Genomic DNA, 27963 nt, shown 5'->3' with positions numbered 1-27963 from the left:
AACTCAGTATCGTCATGAGCTAGTGAAGACCATAATAATCAGCCCTAGCTTGACAATGGAAATCAATTCTATTCTATGGTTATCACTAGCTTAAGGTATATACTAGCTATCACATGAGCATATCAGAAAACAATTGAAAGAATCAAGTTGTTTTTAAATGTAAGGTTAAAAATATATTTTACAGTTGTCATATTCCAAATCATTAGTGAAATAAATGTTGATTCAAAAGTGGGAACAAGCCAAATTAAACAGCATTGAAAAATTTATATACATTAGGAATTGGAAATTAAATCTTAAAATTTGAATACACGTTTAGGACTAGCTACGGTACTGTCTAATTTTTTTGTACGCAGACTCCGATTGAGAATCAAAATTTACAAGAATCCAAATCCAATATAACTACTTAACCAAAGCAGAACAGTAGATAAATCGAGTTTTTACATATTTTGGTGGCGGAGTTGTAAACCTCGGAGTGTACAATATAAAAAATTGTTTATGCTAGTGAAGGTTATTGGTATATTTTTAAATCGGCATTAAAGCATTCGTTAGTAATCGGAAATAAATTTCATTGCATGAGTGTTGATACATTGCGCTTAATATAAAAACAGTAAACACTTTAAAAGTGTTTTCTACACGAAAGAAAGTGCGCAATTCATTAATCGGCTTATTTAACTTACATAAATGTAAGTTAAGAGTAAATTTTCTTGTCAATAGGATATAGTATCTTAAAAAGATCCATAACTATTAGTTGAATTAGGACACATAAACCGGGTAAACAATTCCACGTGATCAAAGCATGGTATTAACCGAAAGAGGGGTGTTGTCAAATTGTGGTTTATAGTATATTCGCCTTTATTTCGACGAAGTACAAGAATGAAGATTTGCATTAGTTACGAGGAATTTGTCACGTAGTAGTTGTTATCCTACATTTTGAGAAATCTGAACCACAACCCCGTGCATTGAAAACAATTTATTCGTGTGAAATTTTTGTATCGTGATCTAATTAATTTGTAAACCTTTAAGGAATGTGTGGTGTTTACCTGCTACTGTGAGAAAATGAACCCTAATGTTTATGTTCCAAAATTATTGTGATTTTGTGAAATGACTCAAATTCAGAGAGATACTGTTATCCATTTAGTCGCAGGAGGGTATGTATTTTTCTTATTTATTCAGTAACATAACCTAATCATTTGTTAAAAAGATATTACATAACACATTAAGTACCAAAACCACTTGCATTTTTGAATGCAAATAAACATTTAAACGTTTTAGTTGGCATAGTCGGAGAATGTATCTAAAAATAGATTTCAATTTTCATGTTAGGACATATTAGTAATCAGCTGATTGTTTTATCTATCATTATTGGGCTTCACTTATTTATCTCAATTATTTAGGTTCTATTTTTTTTGAGTAAATAATATGTTCTAAGGTTTGTTGCTGTTTTCAAACTTAATTAAACATGTATATTTGCAGAACAACTAGTTTTATAGTTTATTATAGAATGCATAAGTCCTAAAATGGTGATATGAAATGAAATAAACTGTTGAAACCATTACAATTGGTTAAATATCGTATTTCAAATGAGAATTACGAAAAATAACCTAACTTTTGAGAGAAATTTTACAGATATAACAAAAGAATATTATGAGCATCAATAAAAATCTTGAGCACGAAATTGGTCACTCTTCATGTTGATTTATAATTACCTACGATTATTTTCTTCCAAAACCATTTACAACAAGCAACTAAACTGAAAATTTTACATGTTTATTAGACAATTTTTAATAATATAAATGTATAATCGCCTTTAATGGTATTTTAGTTTGACCGCCATCTTATGTATCAAGTTTTTTGTACATCAACAGTATTATTATAAATCAATCAAATAACAGATATTTATAACTAGTTCGCGAGAGCATCTTCACTTTATTCATCATCAGTTTAAAAAGATATAAGTAAATCTATGTTTCTCCTACCATATTTTAAGCTCCCACATTTTTTGTTCCTCTTTAATTACATTTTTTTGTCCATTTCCATTCTCCCAAACTAAATTTAAATCACATTAATTGTTACAGATTTTGTTCTTTTTACTTTTTAGTATTGGCAAAGTTGCATCATTATTAATTATTAATAAAAATTTGCTAGAAGTAGGTATTATTATATATTCCATAATATTAAGAGTTGGAAATGATATAAATGAATATACTACATATGCTTCTAAATTTATTGGGAATTAAATGATCAATATTGTACACTCATTCAAGTAACTAATATTTTTTTAGATCTGAACCCATTAGTAGTACTGCTAAAGAAAATATAAAACAAATCAATTTACCAGCTACAACATTGGTGTTTTTAACAGTATCATGCTAGAACATTATTTCATTGTAAAAAGTTTTAATCTTCTATTCCAAGTCATTCAAATCTGACATAATCTTAGTTTTTTCTCTAGTTGTTGTTTATGAGTCACAATTTACATTTTCTTACATTATTGGTAGCAGTGCTTTTATATCTTATATTCATCTGTATTTACCTCTTTTGTTTCATAAGCTTTCCACTGGTTTTTAATATTTTCCACTTTTTTTCACAGGACATAAGACAACAGCTTCGTACCTGCTTTTTAAAATAATTCAACTATTTTCTTTCAATACTTAGTTTAATAAGTTTTGAATTGTTGTCATACTTAAATGTGAATTGGAGATTAATTGAAAGGTCAAAATTCTTTCTTTTATTCACACTATTTCCCGTTATGAGCAGACTCAAGTCTTCTATAACCTCTAACCCATTGATCTTTTCATTATTGAGACTCTAAATAAGTCATCACAAACAGGTATTTACCATATCTATATAATAAAATTAAGTTCCATTGTGATAATTTTTTATAAAAACACAATCATATCCTTATTTTTTTTATGATATTTAATATGTATAACTAGGTCACAATTCAGAAAGTGCAAATAAAAATGTTTTCTGGGTGAGAGTGTATATTGACTTGTTTTTGTAGAACATAAGTTTCAAAGCACTACCATAGAATACCATAATTTGTTTTGAGGCCATAAATACAAAATACAGGATACAAAAAAAGAAATATAATAAATTGGCTATAAAATAATTAATTGTGGAAATTTAAAAAAAATTCGCACTTTATTTCTACTTATTTTTTAGGTATATACTGTTAAGTTTCCAAAAGTGAATCCTATTTCAACTCTAAACTTGTTGAATATAAGATATTTCATATTTAGTCTTGGTAAAACTTAATTTGTGCGCAGAAAAGATTTAAACAGTTTTTAAGATAGTTGATACAGGATATTATATATAGCTGAAGTACTTTGATTTAATATATATTCCCATATTTATATCGTGTTATTTTAATAGAAGCTGGATGATATTTTTTACATTGATCATTTTAATTATAAATAAATGAGATGGGGGTTTTGCTATGGTATAATGTTCAAATCGTTTTACAAAATTTACAATAATTTATGGGGAAAATACTCTAAGAGGTAAGGAAATTTAACTCTCATCAATAATTTACTGTTCGAATGTGTTTCAATTACATAGTTGAATTATATTTTCCAAATCTGTTTCTTTTTAAATACAATGCGGTCCATATGTATGGAATAAATTGAATTATACCGTTATTATGTACTATGTGAAAAAAACCTGATACCAGGGGGGTCATATAGAACCTTGTTGGAAAGAAATTTTAGTCCTCCATTCAGCAATATAAAATTTGGTGCAATCATAACAGAAAATTAATTTTTGTAAAAATTTTATACATACAATTGAATTAAATGTTCGAAATGATCACCATTCACTTCTTGACAATAACAGCAATATTGTCTGATCGAGAGGAGTCAAATCGGGGGATCGTTCCATGTCTTCAATTCACTATTTGTAAAAAACCTCATTTAAATAATTTCTAACTGTCTGTACAAAATTCGATGGAGCTCCGTCTTGTTGGTAGTAAATAGATCGTAATATAGGCACTAAGATGTTAATAAAAAAATCTCACCATTAACTGTGCCCTCAAAAAAAGTAATGGCCAATAATTTAATTGTTAATGAGCCCAAATGTTCACTTTTTTAGGATATTGAGTGTGTACCTCACACATTCAGTGAGGATTTTCTCTGTTTCAATATCTACGGTTCTGTTTGTTGACTGTTCCGTTTAAATAGAACGTCGCTTCATTAGAAAAAACTATTTTGTTCATGAACTGCAAATCTTCGTTCATTCTGTCCATCATCAATTCACAGAATTCTTGCCTTCTATCAGGATTATCTTCATTCAACCTGAACCAACTGAAGTTTGTAAGGTTGGTTTTTTTCTTTATAAAAAACTCAAAATAGATGATTTACTTACATCTTTGTCGGCGGCAAGTTGTCTTATGCAGATTGTCTCTAGAAGTACGCCTAACTTTTTTTCATCAGTAAATTGAACATCATTGTTAGTTGGTATATTTGCCTTGAAGATGAGGTAAAGCAGCGGTCCCAGGACACTGCCTTGAGGAACTTTTTGTAAAGTAGTGTTTGTTCATCATGGTAGTTAATAAAGAAATAGCAATCGTGGAGGTAGTAATGAGGGATTTCGTAGTAATTAATAGGAAAGGATTTTTTGATTTTAAATAAAAGGTCATCATGCCAAACCTCGTGACTGAATCCAAATTGATGATTTGGTATTTTTTCGACGCAAGAAGATGTGAGGGCGGATTAAATTATTTATGTTACAGACAATGATTTCAAAATATAAACCTCACATCGTTTACTGTCTAATGTATATTTTTTTCTTATGCTCTACTATATTTTGATACTTAATTTTTTTATACGTACATCATTCGTATAATTTCTTATTCTAACATTGGATCTAGTGGATCTATCGATTTTATATCGGAGTTGGTTGAGATCTTATAGACTTTTTGTTTCCCTCCTCTTGTTCATCATTATTTCCAACGAAACTTGAATATAGTAGAACCAAGTGAAACATTACATGAATCTTACTTGAGCCTTATGCAGTTGGAGAGAACAAATAATTGAAATGTTAGAATTTTATTCTTGATTATGTAGCGAACTCGCAGTGTTCATTGGGATCTTGTAGGTCATATAAATTAGGCTGTTGATGTTACGAAATTCTAATTGATCCCGAAAATAATTTCAAGGTTCCTTATTTTGGTTACTAGTACCTACATTCAAAATTATTCACAGTAACATAATGCGTTTAATTAAGTTCTGAAATACTAGTTTTAATTAGAAGAAATAACATGTTTGGAACAATTTATTTTTATGTTGTTTACACGTTCTGTGTTTACTGCGGATAACTGAAAATTAAAATAAATACGCGTAATTATAGAATGAATGAAAGGGTTAGCAGTAAGGGTTATAAAAAACAAATCGATTTATTAATAACTCAATAATTACTTAAATTCGGATAAGATATAAAAGACTTATTACATTTATTACGAGAGAAATTAAACTGGATCTAACTGGTTTTTTATATTTACTTTTATTCTGATTGGATCCAATATTAATAACACAATAATATGGAAAAAAATGATATAGGTATATAAAATATTATGTGAGTGACTTATCATGTCAACATATGCGAATATATTTTTAGAAAAACCTTGAACTGCATTTAATAGTGCGTAATTAACTTTACATTGTTCGAAAAGTTTATCTGTTAAAAACAATTTAGATAAAATGAAATTTGTCGATATTGAATTTAAATCGCAATGAACACGTGAAAATCTGCGAATAATAATTCGTTGAAGAGCTCAAATTTGAGGGTCTTCAGCTTTTTTAACAGCAGAGTTTGATTATATTTCAAAAATTTATTCATATACCTATTTCATGGTTATTTTGATCGATTAAGTACTTTGAAACATGCAAATAATGATAATAATAACAACGGACCGGAAATAATAATAGAGGAAGTTGAATAATAAAATTGAAAAATCGAAAAGCGCTGGATATTGCTAATATAAATCCGTGATTTCCAAAGTGGTCCAGGTGTCTACGGGAAACTCGGCGAGGGTATACGTTGGACGTGACAAAAAACGGGGATTTATTCATTTATCCAAAATTCATTTGGTTTCGATAATTAACCCTATTAACCAATCAATTCTAACCTCTTTTTGGAAACTATTATTTCGTCGCTGAAATTCAACCACACCGCAAGTTCCCATAGATAAATCTAATCTTCACTTTTTATCAAGATTTTGAGTAATTGGTAGTAATGTAGCTGCAGGTTCACCGGATGCAGCAAAATTTTGAAAGTGGTCTATGAAACAAAAAAGTTTGAGCACCAAGACGTTATTTTGTTTAAAGACTTAGAAGACGTAAAGAAGACGGATCGCTTAAATCTTAAACTTCGACGTATGGATGAACTTTTATTTTATTTCGTTATGTTTAGATTTCCAATTTTATTTCTTTTGTTGCAAACTTTATATCGTTACCGTTTTTGTTGATATAAACCCACGGTCTCGACGCGCATGGGCTTGGCACAAAAAAATCAATTGTTACAAACTTTATTGCCCTGTCCGAAATACATGATCCTTGATTAATTGAATATAAAATACGAATGTTATGGAAACGCGTCTTTGAAACTATACTTTTTACTATATATACCTTCTAAGGCCCTTTTATGGCCTCTTTCATCAAGTAATAATGCATATTACCAATGTCAATTCTACAGTTTGTGTTTAAAGTACAATTTTGAAGCTCATGAAGGCCAATCATTTATGTGGTATTTGAGGGGCAAGAGTAATTGGCAACTGTGCTGCTCTACACACACATCTTGAAAACGTCAATTTGGAACGTGGGTTTGAAGCATTGTACACCCATGTGCTCTATCGGGTGCTCAAATTGTGTAATTGGAACGCAACAATAATCAGACGGGACTAAATACCCAGGACAGTCATCGTTCACATTAAAAAATCTGCTTGGTCATTTATCTTACGAATATTTATAATCATACTAATAAATATAAACATAAATCCAATTATCTAATAAAAACTAAGAGATAGTACTACTCCGAATATTTTGGAACGAAATAGTTTTAAGTAAAAACAAACTGGTAAATTATTAAGGAAAATCCAAACGGAGATAAAAATTTCTTTAAAAAATTATATTGTTTAGGTATATATATCTAGATTTTCGATACTTTCGGACTCCTTAAAATTTCGCCCGATTAAGAAGGAAATTTTCGCAATAATTATAAAACGCAATACCGCAAAAGTCTTGGTCTTACACCACTTTGTCTTGAAAAAAGCAGGTATTTAAAAAACATAACCTAAAAATTTTTTTCAGCTAATAATTAAAGAAGGCAATAACCTAAAATCTAGTCTCGCGGAAGTTGATCTTTGTCTTGCAACTCATTACTTTTAATTTCTATCTTTTCTATAGGTAATTCTGCCTGTTACTTTCCTTTGTTGTGTTTTTAAGTTATATTAACGCTCCATCTTTTCCGGGGTCGACCGACACTTCTGTCATTCTACGTATATGGATGTTCCATTCTTTTTCTTTTCTATTCAATAACCACTCTTTAATCTTCTCCACATTTTCCCGTGATTCTCCTCAGTATTCTCGTCTCAGCTGTTTCCAGCAATCTTTGTGTTTGGACGTGTCCGGTCATGTTTTTGCTGTGTATGTCATTATTGGTCTTATAACAATTTTGTTATAAAAAATAATAATTTATTATGCAGGGGCTTCTTTAAAAGATTAAAAATTCTAACTCTTCCTTCCTTATTCATCTTTGAATCCGATTGCCTAATTCGTAAGCACGCTTCTCCACTTAAGAACGCGGGCATACTTACTCCACGTTCAGAATGAGTTAAGGGCTCAATATTTTACAATGCAAAAAGATGCACAATCACTTGCCAATTGAAATCAAATCGATATAATCTTTTTCCGCATTCCGCAATAATTTGAGGGCATATTTACTGGAAAGGGCCTTCTACTCTGTAAACGACTAATTCTAATAATAATATTTAATTCCGGACATGCTGCATACTGGTTTAATTTTGCTATGGACTTATATACTAATTATTACCTATGAGTATTGCCTATAAATTTGTTACTCATTATGTTACTCTTCTGTATATTGAAATTTTGTTTTATTTCTATCTTTAGTTATTTTTTTGTTTGTTTTTTAGTTTTTATAAGCTTTTTTCTACAAATTGTAACAATTTTTTGACAATAAAGCGTTTCTTTGTCTTTATAGCAGCGGTCGGGGAACTTTTTTAATCATTACCTCAAAATATTTTTATGTAAGTTGATATAACCCCATGGCTAAGAGCAATAAAAACGCCTGTTTTTAGCAACTTTCATATTATAGCCCCATAATAATTTTGAAATGGAAACAATAACTAAAAATTTGGGGTACTTTAACGAATTATAATAATAATAATAATAATGGTGGTACAAACAAAAATTAGAACTAAAAAATTAGAAAAAAAAGAGTAATTGTTCCAATTTTATCGCCAAAAATATCATTTTTATCCCATTTGGGGTAATTTACCCCGGTTCCCCGACCGCTGTTATATAGGATGGCACCAACGGAACGAAATATTTTTCGATGCTGCGCGTTTAAAACCAGCAATATATCGTTGGATGTACTTTTTTCTTATATTACTTCCTACCAAATTTATTTGGTACAGTCGGGCTACAATCACGCGTTGTTTATGGAAATATTAATACCCAAAATTTCGTGAGATACTTTTTTCTCATTTAACTTGAAAATACGAGGTCGCAAGTTTTTGAACACGATTTTAGTTCCTTTTCTCGAGAATTCGTTGTCCTAGAATACCTTGCGCATTTGGCATAATTTGAACATTCCACAATGTTTAGCTATTAGCTAGAAGTGTATTTGAGGTCGAACGAGTTTGAATTCGTAACATTATGTATACAATTGTGTATTATTAAATATTCGATACTCTATTTTTAGAATAACTGAAATTTTATGGAAAAAAACCTTGTACCTACCAATTTTTTTCCACGGAATAATATCTAATGTGCTAATTTGAATCTTGTAACGATACAAATGTAGATTGAATAATATTAATGAATATATTTGTAGAATGAATAAACGATTCTATCGCTTCATGATACATCTAAAAATTTCCAACGGTTTTATTTCAGGATTGCTGGGACCACTGGTGCCATTGTAACTTGTCCGTTGGAGGTAGTGAAGACCCGTCAACAATCTTCAAAAAACGGTTTCATTGTTGTCCGTGACCTTCCCAATGTACCCGGTGAAACGAACCAACCGAAAACTACTTGTAGAACTGTTCCCGATCAGAGGCGTAGGTTATGGACAACATGTCAATACAGCCGGCCTCAAGTTGTAGCTCTTTCAGGTTATTCCTTTACGCCGGCGCAGTCGCTCAGCATAGTCCAATGTCTCAAACATATTGTGCAACATGAAGGGCCCATGGCTTTGTTTAAAGGTAAGTACCGCACAAATAGGGTCGTGGTAAAAAAGAGCAAAACCAAAACCAAAACAGGGGTTGACACAGGCAAAGACTCTTCTGGGAAACTATAATCAGAAAAGATCTGCTGAATATATCAACCTAAGTAAGAGACTACGAATTCTAACAAGTGTCCTACCGGGGCACTGTCACCTCAATAGACGCCTGAAGGTGCCAAAAGACAAATATCTATGGCACAGCCATACCACATTGTGGACTTTCTAAAAGAAGTGGGATGAATAGACCAGCTGTAAACACTGGGTTCTTCTGTATCGCAGCAAGTAAGGTGGACACAATAGATCCTTTGGGTCGCAGCGTATATGATACCCCAATATCTACATACATACATACATACAACAGCGTAAATCACTTTTTTAGTTGGTACTTTTTTTGAAATTCTGCAGCGATTATTGTACTAGCCGCCTCTGCAAGAATTACTTCAAAAATTTGTAATAATTTTTAAATTGTATAATGTTTAAGACAATAGGTACTTTAGGTCTTTAATATGACTCTGATGAATCGCTGCAGCAATGACTACGATTGTTGAGTAAACTTTGTTGGGGCACTCAAGTTTTATATAGGGAAAAAATAGAATTCCAATGGTATATCCTGAATTGATTTATTATATGCACATAAACGATTAAGACAACAAACGTCCTCGATATTTTCGGTTTTATCTTACACGATGATGATGATGGACACAAAATGGATTGGGAAATAATAAATTTTCGTGATACTTTATAAATTTCGGGATTATTATAATTTGTTATAGTCGATGATTTATCCAATTTATTTTTATTTAAACAGGCAAAACTAATTTCGTGTTTGCATGTCGTTAGTTTGGGCAAATTCCATATTAGAGTCACGAAAGAGATATAAATAACTCTAGACATTTTATTATTTTAATGAATATATTGTAATAAAAATTGCTATTTTTATATACAATTATAATAATATAAATCATAATTTTCACTCGCAACTGTTTGTAGTATATAAATTCATGTCAGCGTATTACGCAATTTTAAGATGTGTAATAGATTAGGAAGTGGATTAAAAATCCATTTAAGGTCGTTTAATATGGAGCATTCCATTGCATTGAAGAATCTTTCAAGTTATTTGATACGAGGGTTGTTACTTAGTAGTAAAGAATATATCACAAGGTAACATCCAAACTGTATTTGCAATTTGAGAAAAATTGAAGATACTTCTCGTCTTTTTTATCTTTCTTAACCAAAAAGTTAACGATATTTGGGGTCCTCCAGTGATAAGACAGTTGTAAGTCATACGTAATATCGGTTTTTGCTAAATAAAAACTAACAGCGATCTATGACATAATAATAGAGAATTGAGGACGATATTTTTAAGGAGAATAATATAATACCGTGAGGATGATCGTCCTATTTAAAGTATTTATTAAATTACACAAAAAAAGCTTTATTATGGTATATTGTTATCGTTATCGTCATAAAGAAGTATGTAGTTCGGAAATGGTGAACGTACTCAGAACGTATTTTCATACGAGTGCAATTTGAGTTGTTTACAGCATTTTCGTGCGATTATTTTCTATGATTTTCGACGATGAAACCAATAGGGGGGCGCCAATCAACTCGCTACGATTTTTGGTTGTGTAGCACCATCTGAATGCTTCGCTGGTTTTCCGAATTCAATAAGGGTTGCACTTTGACAATCGCACAAAAAAACTTGTATCGATTGAAATGCTTAAAAAAATTAAATTAAAGTGCTTCAAAAACCGTCTACGACATCGTGACAGGCAACGATGTCGTAATCGATTGTAAGAGTCTTTCACGACGAACCATGTTGTGGAATTAGTGTCTGTCATGGTTGTTGTTGTTGTCGCTTTAATCGCGTCGTAGTAGCCTCGTGTCTTATCAAATTTGATTTATATTGAAATTTAGTCAAAAAGTTTGTCAGTCAGTGTAATCTTCAATAGTTACGATTAAATAGTTTCCGTTTCTGCTGTTAAGTTCGTATGTTTGCTTGTGGCTGGACCCGATTTCCCAAACAAACCAAATGCAACAAAAGTTGTTCGCGCGTGAAGCACTCCGAAGCAAATGGTAGCCTGTTTTTCCTAATAGTTTCTTCTTATTCCCGCAGATCAAAAATAAATTGCGAGGTCAACGTCAATCTGAATGAAAAAATACTTCAACAATTGGTTCGAACGCATGCAAATAGAGAATATTTTTAAAAACAATAAAGCCATATCGAATTATAAATAATTGTTTTTATTTCATCGTGACTACCACTAACTAACACTATTTTCTTGTACTTACTTCCTTCATATTTGCCTTTTAGACACATGAAATGAAGCATTGTGAAAATTGACGTTTGTTACTGCGAATCCAGTGGCAATTTAGACTGAGTAAGTTGTTGATAGTGGACGTTAAAAAGAAGCAAAAAAAGTGCAAAAATGGAAATGACTCGTGAAGGATTACGTTTGATGTTTTTTTACTATTTGAAAAAAGCCTCACTCAATAACTATGCATAATTGACACTGACAATCAAAAGATGGGCGGTCAGTGATTTTCATCACCCCAAGAAGCTTTCGAAATATTTCCAAACAATGTTTCTACGATATCAACTTCAGTTTTTGCATCTAGCGACGGCACTATGATCTCCTGTCGTGCCCCATCAAAGGCCGATGTCATTTGAAAATCAGATCTGGTACTTTGGATTGAGCCGGTTGACGTATTAGTGACGCCCGTATCGGGTTGTCCAACTCGACTCACAGCCAGCTACAGATTCGATCGTCTCTCCGATTTCGCGTATCTAGCACCGGTACCTATTACGGCTTTTGGATCCAACTCGTTGTTCAATAGGCGTAAAACTAGAGGCTCTTGGCCTCTAAACACGCTTTACCTGGACCACCAGGTCCCGGGTGGAGGTGGATTAGGATCCGTTAAGTCCTGAGCCGTCTTGGCAACCATTTTTTCTCAGCACCACTAACGTTACGGCGTTTGAGCCATATTTAGAGGGAAGTGGGTTCAGTGTTTGCTAAGTCCTTCAGGGGGAAGAGAAGTTACGCCAGGTTTTCAGCAGGCATTGTTAGCGACACCTATAGCTCAGGTACAATTTATTCCTCAGCACGATTGATTCCCCCTTCTCATGCTAGAGCAGGCGGTCGGCGAGACCCCTCCCCAACGTCAAGGTCCAACGGCTGCTTGAGGAGGCTCTGTGCATTTTGCACTTATCGTTGTTTTTATGGCCGATCTATTATGCACTCCGCTAACATATTATTACTCACACCTATGTTTTTTCTTGATTTGCGCAGTAAAATTACTGAATGAACGGTTTTCCCCAAGGTATCATATAATTTTATTTTCAGGTCTTGGGCCTAACCTAATTGGTGTTGCTCCATCCAGAGCTGTCTATTTTTGTACATATTCACAAGCCAAAGGTTTCTGGAATGGAATATTACCTCCGGATTCGCCTATCGTTCATGTATGTTCGGCTTCGTGTGCTGGATTCATGGCAAGTTCTCTTACTAATCCCATTTGGTTTGTAAAGACTCGTCTCCAGTTAGATTTTAATAGGAATAGTAATGTGACTGCTATGCAAGTCGTAAGAAGGATATATGCTACTTCGGTAAGTAAATGATTCGAAATAAAAAAATTGTTTCATACAAAAAATAAACTAAACTATGTCTGGTTCTAAGCAGTATAGTAAAGTATTTATTTTAATTATAGTCATTAATAGGGTTCAGTATACGGTACTGAACTGCCAAATGGAATGAATTCGTCAATAAATAAATGAGAACGTGTCGAGAAAACGCTTGGACACGTCAACTTGTATTATATTAAGTGATTTCAGCAGATTTATTACAAAAACTAACATTAAAAAATGAGAATTATTTTATATCACTAATTCGCTACATTACACTACAAACCTATTATATATGTATATGTTCAAAATGCTCGCCGCGAACATCTTTGCAAACACAATACAACAAGGAACTTACCGTTTGAATATTGATTTCACTGAAACGTTTCTCTAACTATTTATTTTTTTGACATTGACGTTCAATTTGTATGTGTAGTCGTTTTTAATTACACTGTCAAAAGTTCTATAATTTTTTTAATTTTGACTTTAACCCAAGAGGCATCATGCTAATCTGGTATAGAAATGACCTATTGAAATCTCAGGCGTGACTGATCTAAAGTCTATTTATCGGAGAAAAATAGTAAACCAAAACAAGGATCAGCACGTGAATATCCCGGGCGAAACGCTGCGTGGCATCGTTATTGGTACAAATCAGTGGCACCATAAAATACCACAAATAAAAAGCGCTTATCTATACTTCCACCACTCAATTTTGATGGAAGTTTTCGTCTTCTCGGCAGTTAAGCTTCTTTGGAACCATATTTCCCAGCTATCTCCTTGTAAAGATTGTTAAAAAAAAAAGAAAAAAACTCTTCTTATCTAAATGATTGCAAAATTTCAAGCCTCTGCTTTTTTTACTGACATAACTACTTCATAAGTCACACTGCTGTGTGACAACAAAGTTAAAATCCTCCGTGCTTTTCAATAAAGCATTTACTTGATGAAATCTCCTCTAAAGCTGTAAAAGCTACTTTGAAATTATCTAGCAAACCATGCACAGCTTCTATGCGGCAAGCCCATCTTGTGTCGCTCAATGACTTCAAAGTTACCGCTCCAAGATTTTTAATTTTTTTTAATAACTTCAAAAACTGCGTGACGCTTGGTTGACTTGACCCAATGAAGTTGTATATACTTTGCAAAACAAAAAAGTATTCCTTATTGAAACCGCAGTTGTGAAACAGTGTGCTGTTGTGAATGTACATTCCTGTTGGGCTTTCTTGCAAAATCCTCGCAGCAACTCCTTTGTATGGTCCTCGCATGTTTGAGGCACCATCTTAACATTGGCCTCGAAATCAACACATCCTTAAGCAGAGCGCCAAAGTTTCGCCATAAGTGTTTGAAGTTCGGTAGAAGCCTACAAAAGAACTTCTTAATTACCGTAAGCTGTAAAAAATATTTCCGAAACAGTTGGTATAGGACATTGTACATGAGTTATGTATAGAATTTTCTGAAGAACCAAAAAATCGATATAAGAAATATCCCATATGAAACAAATACATTTATTTATTAACGAATTTATTCCATTTAATTGTTCCACTCTGTATATATAATTTTTAAATATTTATATTGCATTTCAAAGCAATAATTTCAAGTAAAAACCAAATCAGGTGTACAGATCTCCTCTATTTTTTTTCGTAATAAGATTTTTCTTTACACATCTCGACTGTCGGCTAAAGAAAGTATACAAACATCGAAAAATTTCTTGTTGTTTCTAAAATATTGATGTTATGGTAGTAATTTCCCTAGTCTTGTCTAAAATCGTCGTTATTGATTCAAAGGTTATCATCTTGTTTTTCAATTTTGAAGTTGGAAAATACTGTTAGATCTTAAATTCCTATTTACAAATAGTTGCTTCAGAAGGAAATAGTCATGAATTTTATTATATCTACAAAAAATATTGTGATCCAAAATAACAAACAGTATAAATATGTTATAATACTTTTTAAAAATAATTCTATTTTAAGATAATAAAAACGAATATATAATTATTATGAAAATATACAAGGTGTTTCAAAAAAGTTGAACCTGTCTTTGGTATAGATAAAAAACTGAAAAGTATTTGGGGTTTGCTCAGTAAAAAATTTTTGTCGCACCATCCGTAATCAAGATAAAGGGGATAGAAGAAAAAAAATGTTTTGGGACCTGATACATACAATGAATTTGTTTGTCATGTATGTCATACCAAGTAGTATTGAACATAACTATAACATAACTATATTAGATTATTAAGAAAAATTTCACACCAAAAAGGTACTCTCGATAAAACTCGATAATTTGCAACGTTTTCGGAATATTTTGATTTGAAAATTAAGAATCAATAACCGATGCCGGTATAAAGTATTGATAATGGTTGATTGATTTTTATTATTATTAATTAATAAACATTATGTGATTTTTTTGTTGCGTAAATGAGACCCCGCCGGATACATTTTAAAAAATTGGGACTGGGTCTTGTTTAAGTCGAATAAGTATGGGCACTGAGCTATTGAACTAATAACAATTCGATGATCATGTATTGATGTTCTGGGACTCAAACTGTTGTTTGTTTCAACAGCTACATCCTTATCATTACAGACTAGTCCAAATCTCTTGTCAGACGATCTACCGGTTAAAGGGGATTTTTGTCAAACATCACAAGAAAGGACGGCCACTTCATATTTTTCAAATCAAAATATTCCGAAAACGGTAAATAGTATCGAGTTTTATCAAGAGTACTTTTTTGGTATACAATTGAATGACGTTTAACTAGCGCCCTCTATAAGAGTCAGATATAAAACCATTTCAGTACAATGTTGCCAGTAATTGCGGCAAAATCGTAAAAAATATATACCAATACCACCGAAATTGGGAAAATCGAAAAATCGGAGTATCGAGCCATCAACTAGTACATGTATTTAGAAGGGTTAAGAGGTAAGCAGATTTACGAAGATATGCTTGTTACCATTGGTGATCAATGTCCTTCGTATGCGTATGTGAAAAATTGGACTGCAAGCTTCAAAAGAGGTGAATTTTCCATTGAAGATGATGACCGATCGGGAAGGCCAGTTTCTGTATCAGTCTTCGAAAATATCGATGCAGTTCATGACATGATTTTATCAGACTTGAAACATGAGACTTGGGTACATTTCTACGATCCAAAAACAAAACAACAATCGATGGAATGGCGACATTCTGGTTCTCCAAGACCTAAAAAGTTTCGTGTCCAAAAATCTGCTTGCTTTTTTGATTGATCGATTGATTTTTTGGATAAGGGTAGAACAATAACTGGAGATTAATATTCGACATTACCGATCACTCTACGGGAAAAAATTAAAGAGAAAAGACGCGGAAACTAATCCAAAGGTGTTTTGTTTTTTGTAAGACAACGCCCCTGCACATAAATCTCATGTTACCGTGCAAAAAATTCGTGATTTAGGGTTTGAATTACTACAACAAATGTATCCAATTAAGAGGAGAATATGTTGAGTAATAAAATATTTTGACAATTTAATTATGATTGGTTGTGGTAATGAAAAAAGAACTCAGAAGGAGGTTTGTGAAATTTTCAGTGGGAGTGCTGGAGATGGAAAATATTTTCATGAATAAAAATTGACCCGTTTCAGGTTTTTTTTCCACATAGTACATAATAACGCCAAAATTAAATTTATTTCATACATATGGACCGCATTGTATAGTAGTTTTTATATTAATTATACAGTAGTCTTCATAAAAATTATATGGCGCCTATTATCTTAAAATAGAATTGCTTTCACAAATATTTATACTGTTTGTTATTAGTTTCTTGTGAATCACAATATTTTTTGTATAAATAAAAAAATTCGTGACTATTTTTTTTTTGAAGCAACAAATTGAATGTTTCGTGTATCTGTTAACAACTCGAATAGCACTCCTACAATAACACGTTCTGAGTACGTTCACCGTTAAAAATCTCTTTAAACTTTATGATGACATTGTCAGATTTGATATATTGACATCAGTGTTGCCACATCTCAAATAGTTAAATAGCAACCCACGTATAATTATTATAAATAGTACATAAATAATAAATTATTGGTGATACTAATGGTAAATAAAAAAACTTTCTTTTTTTATACTCTACAAATTTGTTTTTCCAATAGTACCTCCTCATATACTGTATAGACTAATAAGTCGAATCGAAAGTAGTATTCAAAATTGTAAATTTCATTTACAAAAATTTATGCATACTTGGTCGAGCATGTCATTTAAGTAGTGACTAATGCATTAGAGCTGCAACTATAACAAGAAGTATGTATTACGCGTAGCCTTCACTTAACAATTGGCCTCGAGAGTAAAAGATTAGAGGAAACCGCACTTCATAGATATCAGGTGTTGAGAAATCGATATCGTCAAGTTCCAAATATCAGAAATCCCGTTCTAACTAACAAGAGACCCTGGAAGACAGCGGTTTACTTGAAAAGAACCTGATTAGGTGAAACTGAAACAAGTATAAAAATCTCCAGGCGATGGAGTAACAGAGAACCGTTTGGTGGTGGATATAAAATTATTAGAAATGCATCTTGAAACACCCAAATAATGAATTGTGGTGATCTGTATTCAAATCTTGGTCTGATTTGAATCAAATATAGCACTTTTGGCATAATCTAGAAAAATTATACTCCAATTGAAGCATGCTATTATGTACGAGGAATATACAATCTATACAACATATGTTTCAAGTTTGAAGATGCTACATTGTTTAATATTTGCTTGGCAGCCATCAATAGTAAAGGATTTCAATGAAATTGTAAACTTGGTAAAAATTGATCGTCTTTATGTGACACAATACTTTTTTGTGAGAGGCCTTAGCCCAACCAATAAAAAAGCTAAACAAGATTTTACTCTGGATGAGATTGCTCCTTCGATCGCTCATAATGAAACGAAAATAGTGTCGTGAAGATGTTTCCATCGAGTGTGTGTCAATGTTTCACAGAAATAAAGCCGAATTTTTGCGCCGTTTCATAACCTGGATGAAACGTGGGTCCATGACTTCACACCCGAAAGATTAAAACAATCAAAACAATGAACTAAAGAGGTAGAACCGGCTCCAAAGAAGGCAACTTCGAACGAAGAAATCAAGCAAAAACGGTCGCATTTGGCTTAGAAGAAAGTGTTGTTTCATCTATAACAATGGCCAAAATGAATGAATCAAAAAATGGCTCGGTGTTCAATGATTTCCAATAATGAAAAAGTGATGTCTGCAGTCGATGGCTATTTTGATGATTCTTATTACAAAAAAGGGTATCGAAATTATTGAAAATCGCTGGGAAAAGTATATGGAGCTAAAAGGAGATTACGTTGGAAAATAAATATATTTTTATCCAAAATTTTTGTGTTGTTGTCTTTGTTACGACAGGTACTTCTGCTACCACCCTCGTAGAAATTTTTTTTGTAATTTCCAAACTATTTTTTCTTAAATAAAAACAATATATTTGCATTCGTCATGGTAAGTATTTAAATACGAATTTCCCCATTTTTTATTCAAAACAAAAACTTGAAAAAAATCGATTTTTTCACATAAATAAAAAAAATATCTAAAGGTGTTGGATCGGTCACTACGTTGTTTGTTCATCGACAATTGGAGAAGATCGGAAAGCAACTTTCGATTTATTACCGTGGAAGTCAAAGGATGACTGCTAAAAAGTATTTCATTAGTACATTAATTGGAAAGAAAATAGTGGTGTAAAAGGAGATATAAGCGAAAAGGTACCCTTAGCATATTTATACAATGTTATTGTGTGGTATTCTTATTCAAATAAATTGCAAACATCAAAAAGTTGCAATAAACCTTATCGTACTTCCTTTATATGTCATATTAAACTGCTCCGTGCAGTTGAATTATTAGTTTATAATATAGTGATTACGTACAATTTTCTACTTGAATAAAATTGAATCTTTTGCAGGGAATATTAGGTTTTTATAAGGGTATAACGGCATCCTACATGGGCATATCCGAGACTATTGTCCATTTTGTGATATACGAAGCTATTAAAGCAGAATTAATGGCGCACAGGTCGCACACCTCTGACGAAAAGAGTTCAAAAGATTTTTTGGAATTCATGTTGGCAGGTGCTATATCGAAAACTGTCGCTTCTTGTATTGCGTATCCACATGAAGTAGCCAGAACTAGGTTGAGAGAAGAAGGGAATAAATATACAGCTTTTTGGCAAACACTCGGCTTAGTGTACAAAGAAGAAGGTAATTATTTAAACTATTAGTTTTGTTATTCACTTGTGAAATTTGAATTTAGTTACACTGTTTGGGAATTCGTTTTGACTTTCCAGTGGCTTTGCACCTTCACATGCTTGACTCTGCATCCCTACAAAATACGTAGACTTTTTTGTCACATTTTACAAAGTGCTAGCACTATTCCTTCCAGGTACCCGAGTGTTTTGTTCAAATATTCGCAGAGTAGATGCTCTGTCCTATCCCCTAATGGTGCTGAAGAAAATTCCAAGATTTAACAGCACTGGATTTACAGTTCTAGTCCAAGTCGACGTATCCTAGTATAAGTAGTAAGAAGTATCCACTTACTTTGAACAATAATCATAACAAGGTAATCTATAAAGCCACTGCGGCTATATGGACTTGTTGCAATCGCTTAGGCAAGACATGTCCCATTACGGTCGTAGAGGCGTTGCTAAACCTACCTCCCATTCACCTTATAGCGAAAATAGATGCATCTAGTGGCACCCACAAACTAATCCAGACAAATAAATCAATGTCAGGGAATCTGTTAGGTCACATAAGTCACTCGCACTATATGCGTTCACACGACACCTCTTACGTATTGTACATATTCGTTTGTAATAAACTAGTTTAAAATCCATTTTGTGTACTTTCTTTGACCCAATATTCTTAGGTAGCTTGCTAAATGGTTTATAAATGCTAGGATGGCTCACTAACTCAAAAATTCGGCGACCACTGCTATAGATCATAAGCGTACAAATTTCTTACCTTACAGGAAGACCGTTACTTTGAGGGTTCACTAGCTCTTGAAGCTAAATGTTAGACATATATTTTTTTGTAGTAGAAAATGGATCTATCGTGGAAATTTCAATTCTAATGAATCTTTTTTTCCAGGCCTACGAGGGATATATAGGGGACTGACTACACAATTAGTGAGACAAATACCGAATACAGCAATCATGATGGCCACGTACGAAGCAGTGGTATATATTTTAACCGCAAAATTCAATACACAATTTTATGCAAAAGAAAGTGAATGAAATATTTATTTCGTAGTAAATGAGGGTACTTTAGGTTTTTGTAAAATATTTGTCCATAAATAGTAAGTAATTATTTTTTTAAGGAAGTTTTTTTGTTTTATTGTATATATATATGTATTTGTTAATATTTTGAATTTTTTTTGTCTACACATAATGGCAAAAAATTGTTTGTAAAAACCAATATTAGTCACAAAGTGGTTATATTTTAAGCCATTAAAAGTTTTTACTTGAATAATTGTTTGATTGCTGTAACTTCTGCAAACACTGAAAATATTTTGGCATTATACTTTAATGCTGTCACAAAAAATGGAACGTTATCTAAGCTGCCTTATTTTTCTCTCTACTGTCTAATGGTAAAATTACAAAATACCTTCTTGAAACATTGGTATTTTCATTTACCTTTTTTTATTTGAAAATGTTGAATTGGTTGTGATAGATTCATTGTTGTCATTTAAAAATAAACTATTCAACATTTAGATTAGATTGTTTGGGGAATTGTTTTGGATTTTCAATTTCTCTGCACCTATACTTGAAAAGAAATTTTTCGCTTTCAGTATCTTATTGTTCTCCTTCAAAAATATATTGACTGCTCCTAAAGGAAACTATTATCCTAACCCTTTCGCTGAAATAGGCAGGTCATTTGCAGAATGTTGTCTCAATGACTTGTTCGCAGAATCAGTTGTTGAGGTGTTATTCAACATATCCCGTTGTTGTTCTGTTCTAGAAATTTAGGATTGGAAGGTATATTACAATAATTACGTAAAATAGTTTTGTTTTAAAAATACACTCTACCTTCGTCTTCTTTATCTCCATGTGAAGTAAACGGCACTATCTTTGGTAGAATAAGATCCCTTTATGGGTTCAGTCTTGTTAATTAGAACCCTATTTATTTGTGTTTTAACTATTTAAATATATTTTATCCGTTTCAACTTTATCTATTTCTATTGATTGGAAGACTTTGTAAATACATACTTATTTATTTAATATTTAAATCCCCAAAATATTTCATTCGAGAATCGTTCTAAAAATGCGACGATGAATAATTTTACAATAGAAAACACATTCTAACACTGAAAGTTAAACCTCAACTTTGCTCCACCCCAACTCCACCTCAACTTTGATCCACCCCAGTATGACTAAAGAAATGAGAATCAGGTATACGCGGAACATTATTATGTATTTTATAATATTAAGATTCACATTTTAATGATAGATACATATAAACTGAACAAATTATAAATTGTACAATAACTTTTATTTTCATAGATTATCTCATTTATGGATATGTATTTTAATAGTATGTTGTATAGAACAAATAATATAAAACTTCGATTATCTGGATTAATTCATCAAAGTCGGATTGGTTAGGTTAGGTACACTCTTACGTGTGTCTTGTGGTTGGTCTTGTGAAGAAGACAATCGATTTTAGGTAATTTTGTTCAATAGAAGGAGGTAATATGTAGAAAATATATGTTTGATAAATCGTAGATAGAGTCTCGTGATGGAAGACTTCCAACGATCCGACTTAAGTTCAACCGAAACTGTTATTCAAATCACTTCATCTCCATCACTAGTATATTCTCTAATTCAAATAATATTGTCCTTGGGAAATCACTTGTACCTTTCAGTTTTTGCTAGGTAACAAGCTGTTATCAAAATTACCGAAAATTTGGAATGTATGGAACTGTTCGTGATACTTGTTACTACAACTATACCAATACTCATAATCACACAGTATGTCGCGGATTAAGATAATCAAGCTACCTTTAAAAACCAAACCTGAAGAGGCTAACTTGATTATAGAAACGTGCATCAAACAGTGGTAGTAAACATTGTATTCAGTTTTAATCCTAACCACTCTTTCTTAATTAATCCTTGACTAGTAATCAAAATATATAAGCTTATGTGTTGACTTCCAAAGCTATAGTTCCTCCAACAACACTGCTTTAAACATTTTGAAACAAAAAAAGAAATACAATTGAATTTAAACTGTTAGGTTTATAGTTGTTATATAATTCTGTAAATGATAAAATGAATATATATCCCTAAAAAACTGTGTAAATAATATGGTTAACAAAGTTGTAGATTTTAAATTAATTTTATATCCTATGGATAGTAGCTATCATTATTTAGTAATACCTATACTGATTTTTCCAATTCGTAGAACAATTTAATGTGTCTGTATATTAGATTGTTAATAATTCTAATAATTTTTGTCTAAATTATGAGTGATTTTCTACACAAATTCTATCAATATCCATATCAAACGTACAGTGTTTTTATCATTCACCTAATAGTTTCACACAGACATCCAGTTGTCTTGCAACATACACTTTTCACAGGGCCGGATCAAGATTTATAAGGGCCCGGGGCTAAAATAATGACGGGGCCCCCTTAAGGACTTCGGAATCCCGAAAAAATTCACAAAATAATATCAATACGTTAGATTTGTTGTATCAACACATCAAAAAATACAGAATGATTTCCAAATGATGGGGCCCTCTTGGACCTGGGGCCCGGGGCTATAGCCCCCCCCAAGCCACTAGCTTAATCCGGCCCTGACTTTTCATGATGTTTTGCTAGAGTATGGGATCATATAGGGAGCTTTGTTTTTATTTTTAGCAGGTTGTACATATTTGTTGTGTAATAATGAATTGTATTAAGTAGAATTATTTAATTTCTTCTTTTTTGATTAATTGTTGAAAAGAATGAAAAATTTGATATAAATATTACAAATAAAATTTTTAGACAATAATAAATGTCTTTTTCTTCTTTTAAATTTAAGCCTAGATTCATTGCTAAAGATTCGCAGCGTTACGCGCTAGAGAAATTTTTCATTTAAAAGAATAATTAGGTACCCAGGGACGGCTAGTGATAGAAATGATAATTTTCTATAACTTATCCAATAGAAAATTTTTAATACTTCACAGTCGCATGGTAATACCTTATACAACTCAGTGGAGTTGACCAGTTGAATAATATCTACCTTTCGATTCAAGCTGTTGGAGTATTATTATTCATCTAGTATAAACGAACGTGCTCTGCGCGCTCTTTCCATGATCAACAGTGGCGTGTCTAATTGGAGAAGTTGCTGCGTTCATTCCAGCGTAATAGGTGGGTAGATAGCTAGCGAGTAAATAGCTTTTTTGCGACTGTCTAAAATGTATAGCTTTTTAGAACCATTTGGACTGAATAACTACAATAAAGTTAGTGTGATTCTGTGCAATATGAAAGTTTTTTTTTTGTAAATACGAACAAGAGGAACAATTATAAACTAAATGCAGGCGTTTACCATATTACTTTATTATTATAGAAAAACCTGTTGCAAGTAGAGAAAGAGCTACACAAATAAATTAACTCAAGATATTTATGTTAAAAATGATTAGATTTTTATTGACATCCAACAAATGCATCACATATTGTTTTCTCTGATTACTTTTTGGTGACGAACTAAATTGAACTCTCGAGTCGCGAAGCATACCTTAATTTCGACACGGTTAAGTTTCGGGAAGTGTTAAATCTGTTTAAATTGTTTGTGACATTCTTGAGACAGTAAATTAGTAAAATATGGTATAAACCTAATCTAGCCTCGGTAAAAACGGAAAGTAATAGAATTTTGACAGACGAAAAAAATTTTTTTTGGTAAATTGCAGAACACCTAAAATTTTTTACCCCGAGCCGCCACTAGGTATATCAATAATCAGTTTTCTATTTGCTTAATAACATAAAACTTATTTTATACCTAAGGTTTCATTGAAAATTTAGTAGACAATATTAGAGACGAAAATTTCCGAAAAGGTTGCTGCGGTTCGGCAATATTATCGGGGTTAGGATTGTTAGTAGTTCCTGTAGGGGTCGAAAGATTAAGTCGCATTCTCTCCTCTTTGTAGTCATCTTGAATGATTTGCAATGCTAAAAATTGAAAAGAATAATAGAATTTATTATTGGAATATTGTTTTAGTAAGATAAGACAAAATAATCTATTGATATAGTCATTAAAATTACATCTATGTTTTTGATAAATACAGTTTGATGAATTAATGAGCAAAAATGATCATTGTTGAGTACTTTTCGGAGTCCCTTAATGAGCTATTAATATGTATTTTTTAGTGAGAGATTTCCTTTATCCTTTAATAGGTTTGTTCCAACCTGCTAGTCCGGGCCGTACTTAAAACGGTTATCGAAAGCGTTTAAAGATATTTTCTGCGCAATCTCCGGCTATGTACGGTTCTTGTAACAGTACTTGCTATTAACCAAGTATCGAAAAGACTATCCCTGAACCTGTTCTCAAACGATACCTAAGTCGGTTGGAACCCAAAACACAATCGTTCGTATAACGGCAACCGCCCGATTGGAACACGTATCTCCTCTATTGCGCAGAATCGTCACCGTACCAAGGACGGTTTTTTGATGGGCTGGACCGAACATAATAATAGGCCTGTCGTTGACCGATCTTTCCGTTTTATATATTTTTATATTATGCCATTAAATCTAAGTTGTCAGCTTCTTCATATCTTTTTAATGCATTTGCAAATAACTGTACGAGAAAAGATTACTTAAAGTTGAAGAATTTTCAAATAAGAGTTACGACAGTTTTAAGAAAACGTGTATATTATTCGGAAGTAAAGAATTAATAGAATTGATGTAATCCTTTATAGCACTGAAGCTGTGAAGTAGATAAGAAACTAGAGAGTTTTTGTTTGGTAACTATTCATAAACTTTACGTACCGCTACCGTTAACCTAACAATCTTATTATTCTTTTTGATGTTTGTAATACAAACTTTGAATTACATTTTGTTGCCGTGATATTAATGTGTTTTTGTTTGCCTATATTATAACTTGTTTAATAGCAAGAGTTAGTTTTAACTAAAAACTAATAGTTAACAGTACAAAATAGAAAAGTAACTAGTAAATTTAAATAAGTTAGACAAGTATCTATTTATTAAAATTTATAAATCTTAAATAATATTCCAGTTTGAAAATGCTTTAATTTCAATATTGTTTCCACAAAGCTTCAGAATGTTAACTAAATGATATTCATAGCTATAAGAGTATACATTGATTTGACTACCTCTTTCTAAATCCATGTTATTCATTTCTTGATTCTTAATTAGCTTCAGTCTCTCTCTAAATTTTACTGCCAATTTTTTTCTACAATAGTCTGCTTCGATTTCTTGTTTCGTTCTAGGTACACGTATTTTAATGCAACAGCAAAAAAGGACAACTGGAAATAATATAATAATTATTGTACAGAAAATATCCAAAATTATTTATAGAAATAGAATAAATAATAATAGTTTTGCTTTTCTTCTTTGTTGTGGCTTATGTCTTTAGTTGAACATTTCATCAAATTAATTCTTGTACAGAAATTTAGCAGAAATGCAAAATATTATCATGTGATGGATAAAATCAAATATTGCTAGGATTGATTGTGGGAAAATTGATTATAGTAAAACTTTTCTGTTAATATTACTAGTTTCTTCTCCACCTATTCTAGTCATGTAAACTGTACCAAAATATAGACACACCTCACTAACTTCTTACAGCTTGTAAAACGTAAGATTCTTATATACGAAGTGTAGAAAAGAACTGGAGTGATTCAATTTTTATAGCAGGGATCTATTTTAACCAGTATATCTCGTACCCTTATGTAAGAGAAAAGTTAAAGCCTTTTTCCGAGTGGATTTTCAACAATAGAATCAACATTAAGTTTCGTTTCTGGTAAAAAATATGCCAAAGAAGCTCACAAAATCTTGAAATTTGTCTATGTTGATAATGTATTAACTTTGACGAGTGTTTATGTGCAATTTAGAACTGAAAATAAGATACTTCAGGGCTAGAAACTGTCGGAACGTCCTTTGATTTCTCAAAAATTGGAGTAAATTGTTCATTCAAATTGGCAATTAACTATTCGTAAGTAAAAATGTACAAAAACTGGAGTAAATTGTTACTTTAAATTGGAGATTGACTATTCGTAAGCTTACTGAAAGAATTTATATAGTACGGATCCTAGCAAAGCGGTCGAAATCGTCGTGCAACTGTTGTAAAACCCTAGTGGAATCGGTCGGTGACACATACGCTACAAACTCAACTCACGCCATGTTTCGGAGCTTTTTTAATTTATGCTATAATAGGTAGCGGTCATGGAAGTGCAATTTCTTAAATCCAGTATGCTCTTTGATGAAACGGTAAGTTGTAGTTTTCCTTAGAACAAAAATGATTGAATTCGTTTTTGAAAATGAAGTAACTGAATATGAGCTGCAAGATTTATTCTCTATAATTTCATTTTGATCATTCATAAGTCTTCTGTTCAGAAGCGAAATGTCAAGAAAAAATAAATCTATATAAAAATCAACCCTTCAGAAATGAAGAGATTCTAATGAAAAAATATATTTACTTGAAAGGTAGGAAGAAAACAAATAGATATGAAATTTTTATAAACACATAAAAGTGTATATACCACTTAATGTAACAATTGTTAAGCTTAATAAAAGTAACCGAAATAGCCTCTATGATGAAAATACCCCTGTCATAAATTAAAAATTGACAGAAAACAAGGTAACAGTAGCGCTAAGCGCTACGTCTCCTGAATTCGATCAATGTAACGGATGATTTACAAATTCAGAGAATTTTTAATGACGTAAAAAAATTTGCGTGCTTGTGACTTGTGCTTCCAGTCTTTCAACGTTGGTTGCCAAGGGCGGGAAGATGTATTAATTCAAATATTGTGTTGCAATAATATTGCCTTTTAATTTATTTTGAACTGATATTTGTTATTTTAATTTTTCTTTATTTTCATCTTTTTACTGTTATATTGAAGATGCAATTTTCCAAGAGGAGATATCTTCAACTTTTCATAAAAGTTTCGGATGATAATCAGCTGTACCAATATTCAATCAGGTACTATTTTGAATGATTCAAAGAACCTACAGTTTTTTGGATGCTATTTTGATTTATACTTAATTATACAACAATGAACAGTTTTATTTTAATTTAAACACTTACCGAATACAGTAAAAGCTGAAAAACAAAAAAATATGTAGTGCCAAATTCTAAATCTTGGTGTTTCGAGAGCAGCTGTTTCAATCCAGAGTTCGTTTGTTTCATCTGGATTGGCATAAAAAGTCGCCATTTTTGTTTACCTCAAACATTGAAAATCAACTCTCGCTACACCAAATCGCGATTATGAACTGAAACAATGGTCAATTATCAAGGGGGTGCTGATTAAAAGAATACACAGAAAAGCGTGTGTGACACACCTTAATATCCAGACACACCTAGTTTTTTTTTCATTGTAACTAATTTATTAGTCATGCAATGTTAATGGGAAGCGTTTGAAAATATTTTACTCTATCTATATGAGATTGGGTCTTTCTTAAATACTTTAATTAAATTGTTCAATTTTTGGATTATATACTGTACCAAAGTAATTTGATTCGTTAAGGTACTAGCAGAAATATTTAAGTTCAGTTTATTAAACTTTTTATTTAAGTCTGAAATTTATATTTCAATTGAATCCCAAAAATATATTTTTCCTATAAACACGAGCCATAGGTAATCAGATTGTATATTGTCACTGAAGATCAAAATTGAGTTGAAACTAGACAAATAGGTACATATTATTCATGCAAATC

The 27963-nt window shown here is 31.9% G+C and overlaps 2 protein-coding genes across 3 annotated transcripts; one reads left to right on the top strand and one right to left on the bottom strand.

Annotated features, from left to right (window-relative positions):
• The first annotated feature begins 161 nt into the window (after positions 1 to 161).
• LOC130440470 (mitochondrial carrier protein Rim2) lies at positions 162 to 23087 on the top strand. Of its 2 annotated transcripts, XM_056773641.1 has the most exons (6): positions 316 to 1148; positions 9135 to 9298; positions 9353 to 9442; positions 12807 to 13066; positions 19003 to 19297; positions 20183 to 23081. In XM_056773641.1, the coding sequence occupies exons 1-6, from the start codon at positions 1102 to 1104 to the stop codon at positions 20326 to 20328; spliced, it is 1002 nt and encodes a 333-aa protein (XP_056629619.1). In that variant the 5' UTR covers positions 316 to 1101; the 3' UTR covers positions 20329 to 23081. The 2 variants fall into 2 exon arrangements, with proteins under 2 accessions (XP_056629618.1, XP_056629619.1); XM_056773640.1 differs by having other exon boundaries at positions 162 to 1148; positions 9135 to 9442; positions 20183 to 23087.
• LOC130440471 (uncharacterized) lies at positions 21487 to 27461 on the bottom strand. Its single transcript, XM_056773642.1, has 3 exons — positions 27335 to 27461; positions 25401 to 25553; positions 21487 to 24240 (listed from the first exon to the last, which is right to left on the bottom strand). The coding sequence occupies exons 1-3, from the start codon at positions 27459 to 27461 to the stop codon at positions 24071 to 24073; spliced, it is 450 nt and encodes a 149-aa protein (XP_056629620.1). The 3' UTR covers positions 21487 to 24070.
• Between the last annotated feature and the right edge of the window lie 502 nt (positions 27462 to 27963).

Source organism: Diorhabda sublineata, chromosome 2 (genome assembly GCF_026230105.1).
Source record: "Diorhabda sublineata isolate icDioSubl1.1 chromosome 2, icDioSubl1.1, whole genome shotgun sequence".
Classification (NCBI taxonomy): domain Eukaryota; kingdom Metazoa; phylum Arthropoda; class Insecta; order Coleoptera; family Chrysomelidae; genus Diorhabda; species Diorhabda sublineata.
The sequence above is the reverse complement of the archived record's forward strand: the minus strand, read 5'-3'. Positions and strand labels throughout refer to the sequence as shown.